Genomic DNA, 14,315 nt, shown 5'->3' with positions numbered 1-14,315 from the left:
TAAATATGTATTTCAATTGGCAGCCCTAATAAACATTTCAGGTATTTTTATTGCTTCCAACATGTACCCCTGTAATGCACACAAAGGTGTTGTAATGCTCATGTGGGGACTAGATTGAAGTGTTGCCATTTTTACCAGACTTTTTCTTTAACTTTCCTTTATTATGTTTTGGATTTTGGCCTTTCATTCTGTCTATTTTTTCTGGAGACAGATGTCCAACACCAGGGTGTGATGGGAGTGGTCACGTTACCGGTAATTACGCCTCACATAGAAGGTGTGACTCCATTTTCTAATGGTGGATTCAGTCCAGTGAATTTATTGTTTTCAGCTTACTTCAACTATGCTGTCGGACAGTTTTCAGACTGCCTCTCCATGTTAACCCTTTGAGTATTTCACCAGATATCCTAGGACAAGTGCTAATTTCAAGATAATCAAAACCACTGAATTGCTTTGAGGGTTACTAAATACAGAGCAGATTTCCCTTCACTTTCACCATGGCTATATTGCATTTGCAGTCCTTTCTGAGTGGGGGGGGGGGGTGTTTTTGTGACATATGAGGACACAAATGTGTATAATGACATTGGTATTACAAGGAGAGGGTGAAATATGAGGACATTGGCCATGTCCCCACTTTTCAAAAGGCTTATAATACATACAGGATGAGTTTTTTTGAGAAAGTAAAAATGCAGAATGTTTCCTGTGATGGGTAGGCTTAGGGGCAGGGGCAGTGTAAGGGGATAGAAAATACGGTTTGTACAGTCTAAAAACCATTATGCCTATGTCCACATATGTCGAAAAAACAAACGTGTGTGTGTGTGTGTGTGTGTGTGTGTGTGTGTGTGTGTTTGTTTGTTTTTTAGTATTAGTAGCATGTCTGACCATCAGTTTGACTAACATCTGAATATGCAATCTTTTAGTCTTTCAGGTTGTCCTTTAGCAGATAAAAGCATCCGAAGTATAATGGCCACCAACTCACAAGAACTCAAGTAAGTATCAAACTGTATAGCACAGACACGGCTCATTCTCGGTGCCATATGTGAATAAAAATGTAATTTCATTATATTCTAAAATTTCATGTTTTCAAACTTCGGACCCAAAGCATCAGTGGCCACCATAGACTATAGCATGACAATGGATTATTAAAAGAATGATTTACAGTGTACTTTAAAAGTGTACTTAAGTAGACTATGAAACAATCACGAAAATGTACTCTATTTTGGCTCTACTTTGGCTTCTAATGAGCAATACGGTTCAGTACAGTTCTGTACGGTACGCAATTTTTTGCCATTTCCATTGTCAGAAGTTGTGAATGGTACCCTAATGTCATACAGTACCACTTTTTTGCCACCCTTCCGTTGGGGTACCTAGCACAGTAATCCGGTATTAAAGAGTTGACTAAAGGGTAGAATCACTGCAGAGCGTTGATTGGTTTATAGAGAATCGTCACTTGCGTGTGTTTTTTTTAGCTGTGTTTTTCTTGTAGCCTTGGCTTAAACAAAACATGTCTTCTTCTTGTGACAAGTCAAATGCCAAGAAGCAAGAACAATTTTCCTGAATGTTGTCGACTGTTGTTTATTCTGTTGCTTCCTTCTTTGCGTGAGAATGACGTCAATGCCAGTGGAAACACAAGCCGGATCAGGGTTTACGGTCCTCAGTCATACTGTACTCTACTGTACGGAGCCGTACCGCTCAATGGAAATGAGCCATTTAAGTGGCCTTTTATTTCAGTACTATTGTATTATATACCTGCAAGTATAGTATTTACTTTTAAGATTTGATGTTCGCTACAAGTGCATATTCAGTACAATTACAGTTGAATTCAAAATAATAGCAGTCAATCAATCAATCAACTTTTTTTATATAGCGCTTTGACTATCACGATTGTGTCAAAGCTGCTTCACAGTGTCAAACAGGATAATATTGCGACAAAATTAGATTTGGCAGTACAGTCGTTCTGGAGAAAACAGTGATGTTATCAGCTTATTTTAATTCATGATATAGCGACAATGTTGGCAGATCCGTATTATAGTTTATAGAATTAATTAAAACCTAATTCATAAATTTTATCTGTATAACTAGTTGAATAACTTTGATCATAATTTTAGTGTCCCCAACTGAGCAAGCCAAGCCAAAGGCGACAGTGGCAAGGAACCAAAACTCCATCAGGGCATGATGGAGAAAAATAAGCCTTGGGAGAAATCAGACTCAGTCGGGGTGCCAGTTCTCCTCTATCACGGAAGAGACGGGTTTATTTAGGATGGTGCGTCGATTACACAAGAGTATGAATACATGAAAGATCGGAATTATTGCGCCGAAGACGGGTTTTTGAGCATGACGTGCCGGTGAGGCAAATTCAGAGGAGACACCAATTGACACGGTCTCAGCAGACACTCCAGGATGAGCTGGTCATGTCCAGACGCAGGTCCACCATCCGATCCGGACACGGCCCGGATCCGGGATAAACCTTGGGATAAACAGAGAGACTAACATTAGCGTAGATGCCACTCTTTTTATGAAGTAACGAGTACATCAGGTGTTATGGGAAGTGTTCCCGGTTCCGGCTGACCTAGTTAATGCAGCCTAACAATCAGTCAATTGATCTGAATAATGAGAGTTAAAAATGTTCTGTGTGTATGCCATAGTAAAGAGATGTGTTTTTAGTCTAGATTTAAACTGACAGAGTGTGTCTGCTTCCAGAACAATGTTAGGAAGACTATTCCACAGTTTAGGAGCTAAATAGGAAAAGGATCGACCGCCTGCAGTTGATTTAGATATTCTAGGTATTATCGACTGGCCAGAGTTTTGAGACCGCAATAGATGTGATGGAGTATAATGTGTTAAGAGCTCACTCAAGTACTGGGGAGCTAAACTATTTAGTGCTTTGTAAGTAATAAGCAAGATTTTAAAATGTATGAGATGTTTAATAGGGAGCCAGTGCAGTGTTGACAGAACTGGACTAATATGATCATACTTCCTGGTTCTAGTAAGAACTCTAGCTGCTGCGTTTTGGACCAGCTGGAGTTTGTTTATTAAGCGAGCAGGGCAACCACCCAGTAGAGCGTTACAATAATCTAGCCTTGAGCTCATGAACGCATGTACTAACTGTTCAGCATTTTGCATTGAAAGCATGTGCCATAATTTAGATATATTTTTAAGATGGTAGAATGCGGTTTTACAGATGCTAGAAACGTGGCTTTCAAATGAAAGATTGGTATCAAAGAGCACACCCAGGTTCCTCACTGACGACGAGGGCTTGACAGAGCACTCATCAAGTGTTAGACAGTATTCTCAGTTACTACTTGTGGAGCTTTTCTGTCCAAAAATTAAAAACTCTGTTTTATCTGAATTAAGTTGCAGGAAATTACTATTCATCGAGTGTTTTATATCAGCTATACATTCCGTTAATCTTGTGAATTGGTAGGTTTCGTAAGGGCGTGAGGAAATATAGAGCTGAGTATCGTCAGCATAAGAATGAAAACTAACGCCATGCTTCCTAATGATATCTCCAAGTGGTAGCATATACAGGGTGAAGAGCAGCGGTCCTAACACTGAGCCTTGTGGTACTCCATACTGAACTTGTGATCGGTGTGACATCTCTTCATTTACTGCTATAAACTGATAACGGTCAGATAAGTACGATTTAAACCATGCCAATGCAGTTCCACTAATGCCAACATAATTTTCGATTCTATTCAGAAGAATATTGTGATCAATAGTATCGAATGCAGCGCTAAGATCGAGTTACACTAATACAGTCCAACATCACTAACAGAAAAATCACTGTTTTTGGTAGAAATTATATTTCTACATGGCAAATATTTTACTAGTAGGTAATAGAAAACCAACAGACCCAAAAGTCATGAAATGCATGCTGCTGATTTTGTGTAATTGAATCTTTAATTGAAAAAGGCGTTTTCAGAATAATAGCAGTGTGGGGTTCAATTAGAAATCATTTAGAGATAATTCATTCTGTGAAAAAACTGATGTCAAACAAGTGGAGTAAAATGGGTCGTTCCAGACATTGTTCAGAAGAACAGCGTACTTTGATTAAAAAGTTGATTAGAGAGGGGCAAACATATAAAGAAGTGCAAAAATGACATGCTGCTCAGCTAAAATGATATTAAACGCTTTAAAATGGCAACCAAAACCAGAAAGACATGGAAGAAAACGGGTTACTACCATTCGAATGGATCGAAGAATAGCCAAAATGGCAAAGACTCAGCCAATGATCAGCTCCAGGGAGATCAAAGAAAGTCTAAAGTTACCTGTGAGCACTGTAACAATAAGATGACGTCTATGTCAAGCCAAGCTTTCGGCAAGAAGCCCCCGCAAAGTCCCATTGTTGAAAAAACAACGTGGTGAAGAGGTTACAATTTGCCAAAGAACACGTTGACTAGCCTAAAGAGGAATGACGCAATATATTGTGGACTGATGAAAGCAAGATTGTTCTTTTTGGGTCTAAGGGCCACAGACAATTTGTCAGACGACCCCCAAATACTGAATTCAAGCCACAGTACATTCTGAAGACAGTGAAGCATGATATGGGGATGTTTCTCATACTATGGTGTTGGGCCTAGTTATCGCATTCCAGGGATCATGGATCAGTTTGAGTGTATCAAAATACTTATAGAGGTCATGTTGCCTTATGCTGAAGAGGAAATGCACTTGAAATGGGTGTTTCAACAAGACAATGGCCCCAAACACACCAGTAAGCGAGCAGCATCTTGGTTCAACAGACCAACAAGATTAATGTTATGGAGTGGCCAGCCCAATCCCCGGACCTTAATTCAATAGAAAACTTGTGGGGTGACATTCAAAAGTGCTATTTCTGAGGCAAAACCAAGTAATGCAGTTACAGAATTGTGGTATGTAGTGCAATCATCCTGGTCTGGAATACCTGTTCACAGGTGCCAGAAGTTGATTGACTCCATGCAAGCAGTTCTCAGAAACCGTGGTTATACAACTACATATTAGTTCAGTCATTGACAAGAAAGCTAAATCATGAAGCATTTTTCAGTTTATATAGTAAATGTTTGACTTTGTAAAGAAAAATGCAAACACTGCTATTTTTTTGAATAGCCTAATATTCATTTTTCTTCACTTTCTGTAAAGTAATAACAAATTTGATACATTTTTCTTCATGTTTTGATTTAAAATAGAATCTGCAGTGTTCCCAATGCATTTGCGTGTATTGAAATAAACGTTATTATAAGGATTTTAGGCTTTACTCACTTTTTTTAAACACACTGCTATTATTTTGAACATAACTGTATGTGTACTTCTTTTTCACAAGTGTTGATAATTTAAGTGTAAATGCAGATTAGGACTGTAAGAGAAACTTATCTCTGTTTAAAGCATGTGGTCAAAAAGACTGATGATGTCACTCCCTCATATGATGTCATAAAGGTCAACCCATTGTTTTCATGGGGGAAATGTCACAGTATATCAGGGTCGAACTGAAGGTGCAGTAGCACATACATCACAGTAAAGAAGAATGCTATTTTAAAACTAGAATGTACAACTCCTGAAGAAATTGTGAGTGTTGCTTGCTGTGGCAAAACTCGGGGCCCGGTTGCTAAGGTGTGTTGAGGCAGTTGCTAAGGTATTCTGGTTGGTTGCTAGGCGGTTGCTAGGGTGTTCTAAGTGGATTGTTCAAAATTTTAAGTGGATTATATTTGTGGTAAATATTTTCAGATACACACTAATCAGGCATAACATTATGACCCTCTTCATTCCTAATATTGTGTTGGTCTTCATTTTGTTTCTAAAACATGACCTGTCGAGGAATTGACTCCACTTTTAGCTATTATGCCAGCCACGGTTAATGATTGACAGTGGTGGAGGAAGTACTGAATCTCAGTACTGAAGTAAAAGTACAAGTAACCAGAAATATATTTACTTTAGTAAAAGTAGAAGTACTGCAACAACAACCCTACTTAAGTAAAAAGTAAAAAGTACCTGATTTTAAATGTACTTTAAGTATTAAAAGTAAAAGTACTTGCATAAAAATGTATTCTCTTAATGTCTAATTCTAAAAATTAAAAAGATGAAAACAGTATGAGCGGTGGCATTTTAATTGAGTTCGTTTTGGGTTAATGTAATTGTTCTTACCATCTGTTGCCCAGTTTACATTCTGACTTACAATTCTGGTTATCTGCAAAGTTAAATGTCATTTTTCTGAAGCAACATTCTCATCAGCTTTGATGTATTTAAATCTTCATATTTATGATATTTTTACCTTTTATAAAGGACATTTTCCCCTAATCTTATTAAATATAGGCTTTGCTTCAGCTTTCCCTTTATATTCTTTATATTTATATATTTATATATTTGATTAATAAATTAAATTAGAATAAGATACAATAGGGTTGTTACCAATCAAATTAAATAATGAATACTGAAAAATTACAACTGCACTAAATAATGCTATGAGATTGTTTTAACTAAAAAAAGTTAACTAAACCACCAGTAGATGGCGGCAGGTGAATCCTTATGAGAGAGTCATTGAGTTGATTCGTTCAAACGGCTGATTCGTTCATAAATGAGGCTGTCGTTTATGAATAGGGCATTGAATCTTTGATTCAGTAACGCACTGTTGCTGTGAAATACGTTATGGTTCGGATGTGGAAATCTGATCTTGGAAATATTTTCGCTGCTGAAATAGAACAAAAGCAAATGAGTAATCAGTAAAATGTAAGTGACTTGATGTAAATTAATTGCTTATGGAACTGTCAAATGAAATCAGTGTCACATTTTCTGTCGTGATGGTATTCAGGAAAACTACACTCGTTGGTCGTGTCATGTGATGTTTTTTTAACTGTTATAAAATATAAAAACTAAAACATTTTGAATTTTTAATATAGTATTTTACTATATTAAAGTTTAAAGTTATATTAGTTTCTTTGTGTGAGCGGGGCTGATTTGTTTCCATTTCTCCTCGAGAGGCTGCGCGAGCCTCAACAGCGCAACCGTCACATCATTAGCTAATAACGTACATTATATATTATTATCCGGGCAAGCCTTAATGTTGAGCCCTGAAACTGATCAGAAAATGTAACGAAACATTGTAGAAATGTAGTGGAGTAGAAAGTAAAATATTTGCTGCAAAATGTAACGAAGTAAAAGTAAAAAGTATGCACAATTTATTCTACTTAAGTAAAGTTTAACTTTTAAAAAATGTTTAAAAAAAAAAGTTTAAAAAATGTACTTAAGTAAAGTAACAAAGTATTTGTACTTCGTTACATTCCACCACTGATGATTGATTAACTAAAATGATAAATGTGTCATTGATTAAAGGTATAATAATTACATAAATGATATCTAAATCATTCAAAATTAATATTATTATAAATAAGCATTGTTAAAAGACAGATGCTTTAGTCTTTAAAAACCATTTGCTATGTAGTGACCTTTAATTTGGAGCAGACACAGGTATTGCATCAGAGGTGTGTAACTTTACTCTCAGCTGATTGGTCCAATTTCAGGTTGAGATCTCTAATCCAGAACATAACCTGCCCTGGAGCAGGTTAGTTGTGGAGCATAAGTTACTATGGCGATGAACACTGCTAAAAGCCAAACCACTTTAATGGTACCTAAAACCCAGGATTGGCACAAACTAAGCTTAAACAAATCTGGCTAGCCAGCTAAACCAGCTTCATGGTACAGGCCCCAGATGTGCTCCAAAAGTAGCCACATTCAAATCCAGACTCAAAACACATCTGTTTAGCTGTGCATTTACTGAATGAGCTCTGTACCTCTGTACGTCCGACTGATTCCACCTTATCTTATCTATGCATCATCTTTTTATTCTTTTTATAACTGTTTTAGTTCATCTTTGTTCTTATCTTTGGTTCATCGTTTTATATTTTTTAATTCTCTTTACAACTGTATATTTCTATTTCTTATGCATCTGTTGATTATTATTTTTGGTTGGGGCTGTCTGACTGGAAGAGATTGGAAAAGGAGAACAGTGTGCTTCACTTCATTCTGCTTGTGTGCAAAGAGTAGCGAGGCCCTGTGGGGCAAAGGTAACGTCCCCTACAGGAGCCCGTCCTAGACCAACTTGAAAGGTCCAGGAGACATTGCGTACCTACTCTATCTCTTCCATCTCAGATAGGGGTACCCGACTCACAATTTGGCCCTTATCAAACTCGCTCATATCCTTATGCTTGCCCATTTTTCCTGCTTCTAACACCAAAACTTTGAGGACAAAATGTTCACTTACTGCCTAATATATCCCACCCACTAACAGGTGCCATAAGCCCCTTTCACACTGCACGTCGGACCCGCAATATTCCCGGAACATTGCCGGGTCGCCTTCTGTGTGAAAGCAACCACGTCCCGGGATTGATTACAGAATTCGACCCGGGTCGGGGACCTAGTAATATTGCGGGGTTTGATCCGGGACGAGCGCTGTGTGAACAAAAGCCGAAACTAATGCCGCAACGTGTACGTAGTTATCGTGCGACTCCTAGAGCTTGTTTTTTCAATAATACAACCCTGCAGTGCCAGAAGAGCTAGTCTGTGTTTTAAACGCAGAGAGTGTTCGTATACAAAAGAAACTAAAAATTAAACAAGCAGAAATGTGTGCAAACTGGACACAAGTCGAGACCACGGAGCTCCTTACTATCCGCGCTGAAGCTGAGATCGCTCGCCGTTATACATCACATCCGGATGTCACGTGTCAACTCGATCCGGGACCGTTAAGCGTTGTGTGTGAAAGGCCCGGTAACAAATGCCGGGTCGCATTATCTGTGTATTTGCCGGAATCGCAGTGTGAAAGGGGCTAGAATGAAGCGATAATCAGTCATAATGTTATGCTTGAAAAATATATATTTTGTCTAAAAAAAAATTATTTAACAAAATCTGTGTAACATATATCCTGTTATGGCTTTGTTCTGCTCTGTCCCCGTTTGTCTGTGTTTAACATTAGTTCTTTTAGTTACTCATTCCCGCTCTAGTTTGTTTCTATCCTTAATCATTGATTAGATTCTGGTCACCTGTGTTCATCTAGATCCCTTTGTTTGTGCCTTGTATTTACATCCCTGTGTTTCAGGTCATAATTGTCGGTTCTCGAAAATGTTGAAGTCTATTTTGTGCGTATTCCTATGTTTTCTGAGTGGTTTGAAATAAAGTAATTTGTCATGCTATTTCACCAGTGTAATGTGCTCTATGAAGTAATATCTCACATGGTAATAGTAGTCAAATAATAAGTCACAGGGACACAGTGTCCTGAGAATGACACATATGAGTTTCTCTTAATATTTTAGCACATGTTCTGAGGTAGATGGCAAGGATTGAAGCTTTGAATCATATTATTTATGAAAGTTTTCTTAGAACTTACAGAAGCTCCTGAGAATTGACTTGCCTCTGTGACTTTGATTTGATGGCATATAATGACTCGAAAGGAGTGTGTGTTAAAACCACTGAGGATAGTTATAAAGAAGCTTGCAGCAGGAATGTGACCCAAAAATGTAATGATTCCAGGATTTACCCACCTTTAAGTCATCCTAGGTGTATATGACATTCTTCATTCAGATGGACACAATCAGAGTTATATTAAAAATGTCTAATCCAAGCTTTATAACGGCAGTGAATTGTTGTCTTGTTTTTAAAGTCAATAAAAGTGCATATATCCATCATATAACTGCTCCACATGGCTGGGGGGTTCATGGGTTCATGAGTAAATCATGGGATCATTAAATTTTTTGGGTGAACTAACCCTTTAAATTGTGAGCTCATTATTTTGTATACTCAATGAGTATGACTCATTCTTGTGACTCAATGAGCTTCTTTCCCATCATTTGTCCTTCAGGAGTTTTGCTGTTGAAAGGCTGTTGTGTGAGTTAATGCTTGTTTCACACTGATAATGTAACGTCAGGGCTGTTCTTGTGCATGCTGGGCAGTAACAGGGTGTATTTCTGTCCCAGGTGCCCGACCCCGGGCTGTGATGGCTCGGGACATATCACTGGCAACTACGCTTCACACAGAAGGTAATGTGAACACACTTCCATGTGAAAGAAGTTCATTTAAGTGTATCATAATTTTTATTTTATTTTTATTGCAGATAATATTAATGAAATAAAAGGCCACTTGCGTCTACTTAGTGTACACTTTCATGGCTACGTTTTTTTATCACACTTAAGTACACTTTTAAAAAGTGCTTCAAATACATTTTAAATCATTGTTTTAATAATCTATTGTCATTCCACTTATTTACATTATTATAATAAGTACTCATTTTAAATGCATTGTAAAGTGTACTTCTTTTTCACAAGAGCTTAAGGAACAACCGCTTGTCTTTCCCCAGTTTGTCAGGATGTCCACGTGCTCGGAAGACTGGGATAAAAATGACACACAGTAAAGAGGACAAGGAGGACCAGGAGCCGATCAGGTACTCCAGTGAAAGAGCTCAGTCTGCTGTAAAAAGACAAAAAAGCATTAATTATATCCATCCCTGGATGGGAATATTGCAAATATAATCATTGCTAGCAAGTTGTGCTTACCAGCTCAGTTTGTAGTAACCCATATTTAACATTAATATAAATAAATCAGAAAGATAAACTAATAAGAGAAGGTAACACTTAAGGTACAATAAGTTTCCATTAGATAACTTTAGTAAATGTATTAAATAAACTTTAACTAACAATGGTTTATGTTAGTTAATAAAAATCAGCTGTTCATTGTTAGTTCATGTCAGCTCAGGTTCATTAAATAATATCAACTTTTTCCATTTTAATAATGTATTTCTAAATGTTGAAAGTAATATTAACTAACAATAGGAAATACTTTTTAGAAGTATTGTTTATTGTTAGTTCTTGTTGACTAATGTAGTTAAAATGAACTAAAATTAACAAATGTTACAAAAAAGTAATATTAAAGACATCAGTTTTTAATTAGGTTATGCATTTGCTTATTTTTTGTTTATAGATGTGTTAAATTTTATTTTTTTAATTTAATTTTAGTCAAAGTTTTAGTAAATGTATTGTTTTGTTGTTTTATTGGTTGTTTTGTCAATATTACTTTTATTAATTTTATTTCATTCAAAACCATTTTTAATAGTTTTAGGTATTGTAGCCTACCACTTAAAATGAGAAATGTTGCCTTGGCAACTAGCTGAAATCAAATAAGTTTAAGATAAGTTTAAGTTTTTTATGGTTTTATAGTTTTAGTTAATAACCCTGGTGCAAACTCGTGCTTTAGTTACTATAGTACAGCTGAAGTAAAATAACATGTATTTCCTTTATCTGAAAAAGATCCCAGTACAGTAAAACAGTTTGTTTGTGCTTGTGCAGGTGTCCGGTGCCAGGCTGTGATGGCCAGGGTCACATAACGGGTAAATATGCGTCCCACCGCAGCGCTTCAGGCTGTCCTCTAGCGGCCAAACGGCAGAAGGATGGATACATCAATGGCTCCCAGTTCACATGGAAGGCTGGGAAGGCGGACGGCATGTCGTGTCCCACCCCGGGCTGTGACGGCTCTGGACACGTCAGCGGCAGTTTCTTGACCCACAGAAGGTGCTTCTTTATTTGCAGAGAAAATTATTTGCCTCACTGACTGTCTCACTGATAGATAGTTAAGATAAAAAATGATAAAGTAGGGTCCATATCAGCTTTATTTTGAGGAATACAACAAAATATAACATTAAGATTACATGAAGAGAGATTCTCTTTCGGAGTGGAACTCAACACTGTGTCTTGGATTGACTTTACGGAGACACCATCAGCATGACCGTTGTCTGAATAATTTGGTATAAACTCTGTCATTACTGTACTTCAATTATAATTGTGTGGTATAACTGGTCCAAGATGAGTGCTGTCTGGGGTTTTTAAAGTAGGGTCCTCCGCTCCCCATTGGCACCTTAATCGATGCACGTAGAACCTTACAAGCAGAGGTAATTCACCTTATATAGTCCAGACAGGATGAGAACACTTTCCCTCCAACTGTTGGGGTAGTTTCCGTATACTGTATGCTCCACTTGGATGTAGTGATGGGGCAAAAGTAGAGTAGTTGGCATAGCTAAACCTTAGAGCTCTGCTCTTGGGCCTCATGTGACTAATGCCTGGCACGCAAGGAAGGGAGAAGGTTATAAAGGCCAGGACTTTCTTTGTCATAAAGCACAAAAGATTGGGTGATGTTTGAGGGAATACTACCATTAGACAGCCTCTATGGGTGTTAGGATGATTGGTAAATGATTGGTGCATCTGGCTAAGTAAGTCCATAGGGTCAAATTATGCTATGCACATAGGCACAGCTACTAAGACAGGAATTCCCTCAGCATGGCGTAGAGTGTATTTGTTCCCTATAGTCTAAATCCAACACAAATTGTTGGAGTCCATACACACATGCAGTCCATAAATGCAGTCCACTCATCTTCTATAGGGTTCAGCTCTTCTCTTCTCTTCAGTTCATCATTCATCTTCTATAGGGTTCAGCTCTTCTCTTCAGTTCATCACTCATCTTCTATAGGGTTCAGCTCTTCTCTTCAGTTCATCACTCATCTTCTATAGGGTTCAGCTCTTCTCTTCAGTTTATCCCTCATCTTCTTTTGGGTTCAGCTCTTCTCTTCAGTTCATCACTCATCTTCTATAGGGTTCAGCTCTTCTCTTCAGTTCATCACTCATCTTCTATTGGGTTCAGCTCTTCTCTTCTCTTCAGTTCATCACTCATCTTCTATAGGGTTCAGCTCTTCTCTTCAGTTCATCGCTCATCTTCTATAGGGTTCAGCTCTTCTCTTCAGTTCATCACTCATCTTCTATTGGGTTCAGCTCTTCTCTTCAGTTCATCACTCATCTTCTATAGGGTTCAGCTCTTCTCTTCAGTTTATCAATCATCTTCCATAGGGTTCAGCTCTTCTCTTCAGTTCATCGCTCATCTTATATAGGGTTCAGCTTTTCTCTTCAGTTCATCACTCATCTTCTATAGGGTTCAGCTCTTCTCTTCAGTTTATCAATCATCTTCCATAGGGTTCAGCTCTTCTCTTCAGTTCATCACTCATCTTCTATAGGGTTCAGCTCTTCTCTTCAGTTCATCATTCATCTTCTATAGGGTTCAGCTCTTCTCTTCTCTTCAGTTCATCACTCATCTTCTATAGGGTTCAGCTCTTCTCTTCAGTTCATCACTCATCTTCTATAGGGTTCAGCTCTTCTCTTCAGTTCATCGCTCATCTTCTATAGGGTTCAGCTCTTCTCTTCAGTTCACCACTCATCATCTATAGGGTTCAGCTCTTCTCTTCAGTTCATCACTCATCTTCTATAGGGTTCAGCTCTTCTCTTCTCTTCAGTTCATCACTCATCTTCTATAGGCTTCAGCTATTCTCTTCTCTTCAGTTCATCACTCATCTTCTATAGGATTCAGCTCTTCTCTTCAGATCATCACTCATCTTCTATAGGGTTCAGCTCTTCTCTTCAGTTCATCACTCATCTTCTATAGGCTTCAGCTATTCTCTTCTCTTCAGTTCATCACTCATCTTCTATAGGATTCAGCTCTTCTCTTCAGTTCATCACTCATCTTCTATAGGGTTCAGCTCTTCTCTTCTCTTCAGTTCATCACTCATCTTCTATAGGCTTCAGCTATTCTCTTCTCTTCAGTTCATCACTCATCTTCTATAGGATTCAGCTCTTCTCTTCAGATCATCACTCATCTTCTATAGGGTTCAGCTCTTCTCTTCAGTTCATCACTCATCTTCTATAGGCTTCAGCTATTCTCTTCTCTTCAGTTCATCACTCATCTTCTATAGGATTCAGCTCTTCTCTTCAGTTCATCACTCATCTTCTATAGGGTTCAGCTCTTCTCTTCAGTTTATCAATCATCTTCTATAGGGTTCAGCTCTTCTCTTCTCTTCAGTTCATCACTCATCTTCTATAGGGTTCAGCTCTTCTCTTCAGTTCATCACTCATCTTCTATAGGGTTCAGCTCTTCTCTTCAGTTCATCACTCATCTTCTATAGGGTTCAGCTCTTCTCTTCAGTTCATCACTCATCTTCTATAGGGTTCAGCTCTTCTCTTCTCTTCAGTTCATCACTCATCTTCTATAGGGTTCAGCTCTTCTCTTCTCTTCAGTTCATCGCTCATCTTCTATAGGGTTCAGCTCTTCTCTTCAGTTCATCGCTCATCTTCTATAGGGTTCAGCTCTTCTCTTCAGTTCATCACTCATCTTCTATAGGGTTCAGCTCTTCTCTTCAGTTCATCACTCATCTTCTATAGGGTTCAGCTCTTCTCTTCAGTTTATCATTCATCTTCTATAGGGTTCAGCTCTTCTCTTCAGTTCATCATTCATCTTCAATAGGTTTCAGCTCTTCTCTTCAGTTCATCACT

General features: G+C 37.9%; 1 protein-coding gene across 6 annotated transcripts in view; it reads left to right on the top strand.

Annotated features, from left to right (window-relative positions):
- The window catches only part of myt1lb (myelin transcription factor 1-like, b), a 214,197-nt gene that overhangs the window by 190,639 nt on the left and 9,243 nt on the right, over positions 1 to 14,315 (top strand). For 5 of the 6 annotated variants that reach the window (XM_067456212.1, XM_067456211.1, XM_067456214.1 and 2 more), the window contains 4 exons: positions 918 to 986; positions 9,930 to 9,992; positions 10,310 to 10,393; positions 11,295 to 11,516. In XM_067456212.1, coding sequence (XP_067312313.1) covers positions 918 to 986; positions 9,930 to 9,992; positions 10,310 to 10,393; positions 11,295 to 11,516 — 438 coding nt within the window. The remainder of the gene's footprint in view (positions 1 to 917; positions 987 to 9,929; positions 9,993 to 10,309; positions 10,394 to 11,294; positions 11,517 to 14,315) is intronic. The other variant, XM_067456216.1, reaches the window with a different exon arrangement.

The sequence above is a fragment of the Pseudorasbora parva genome, chromosome 10 (genome assembly GCF_024679245.1).
Source record: "Pseudorasbora parva isolate DD20220531a chromosome 10, ASM2467924v1, whole genome shotgun sequence".
Lineage (NCBI taxonomy): Eukaryota > Metazoa > Chordata > Actinopteri > Cypriniformes > Gobionidae > Pseudorasbora > Pseudorasbora parva.
This window is presented reverse-complemented; position numbering and strand designations above follow the sequence as displayed.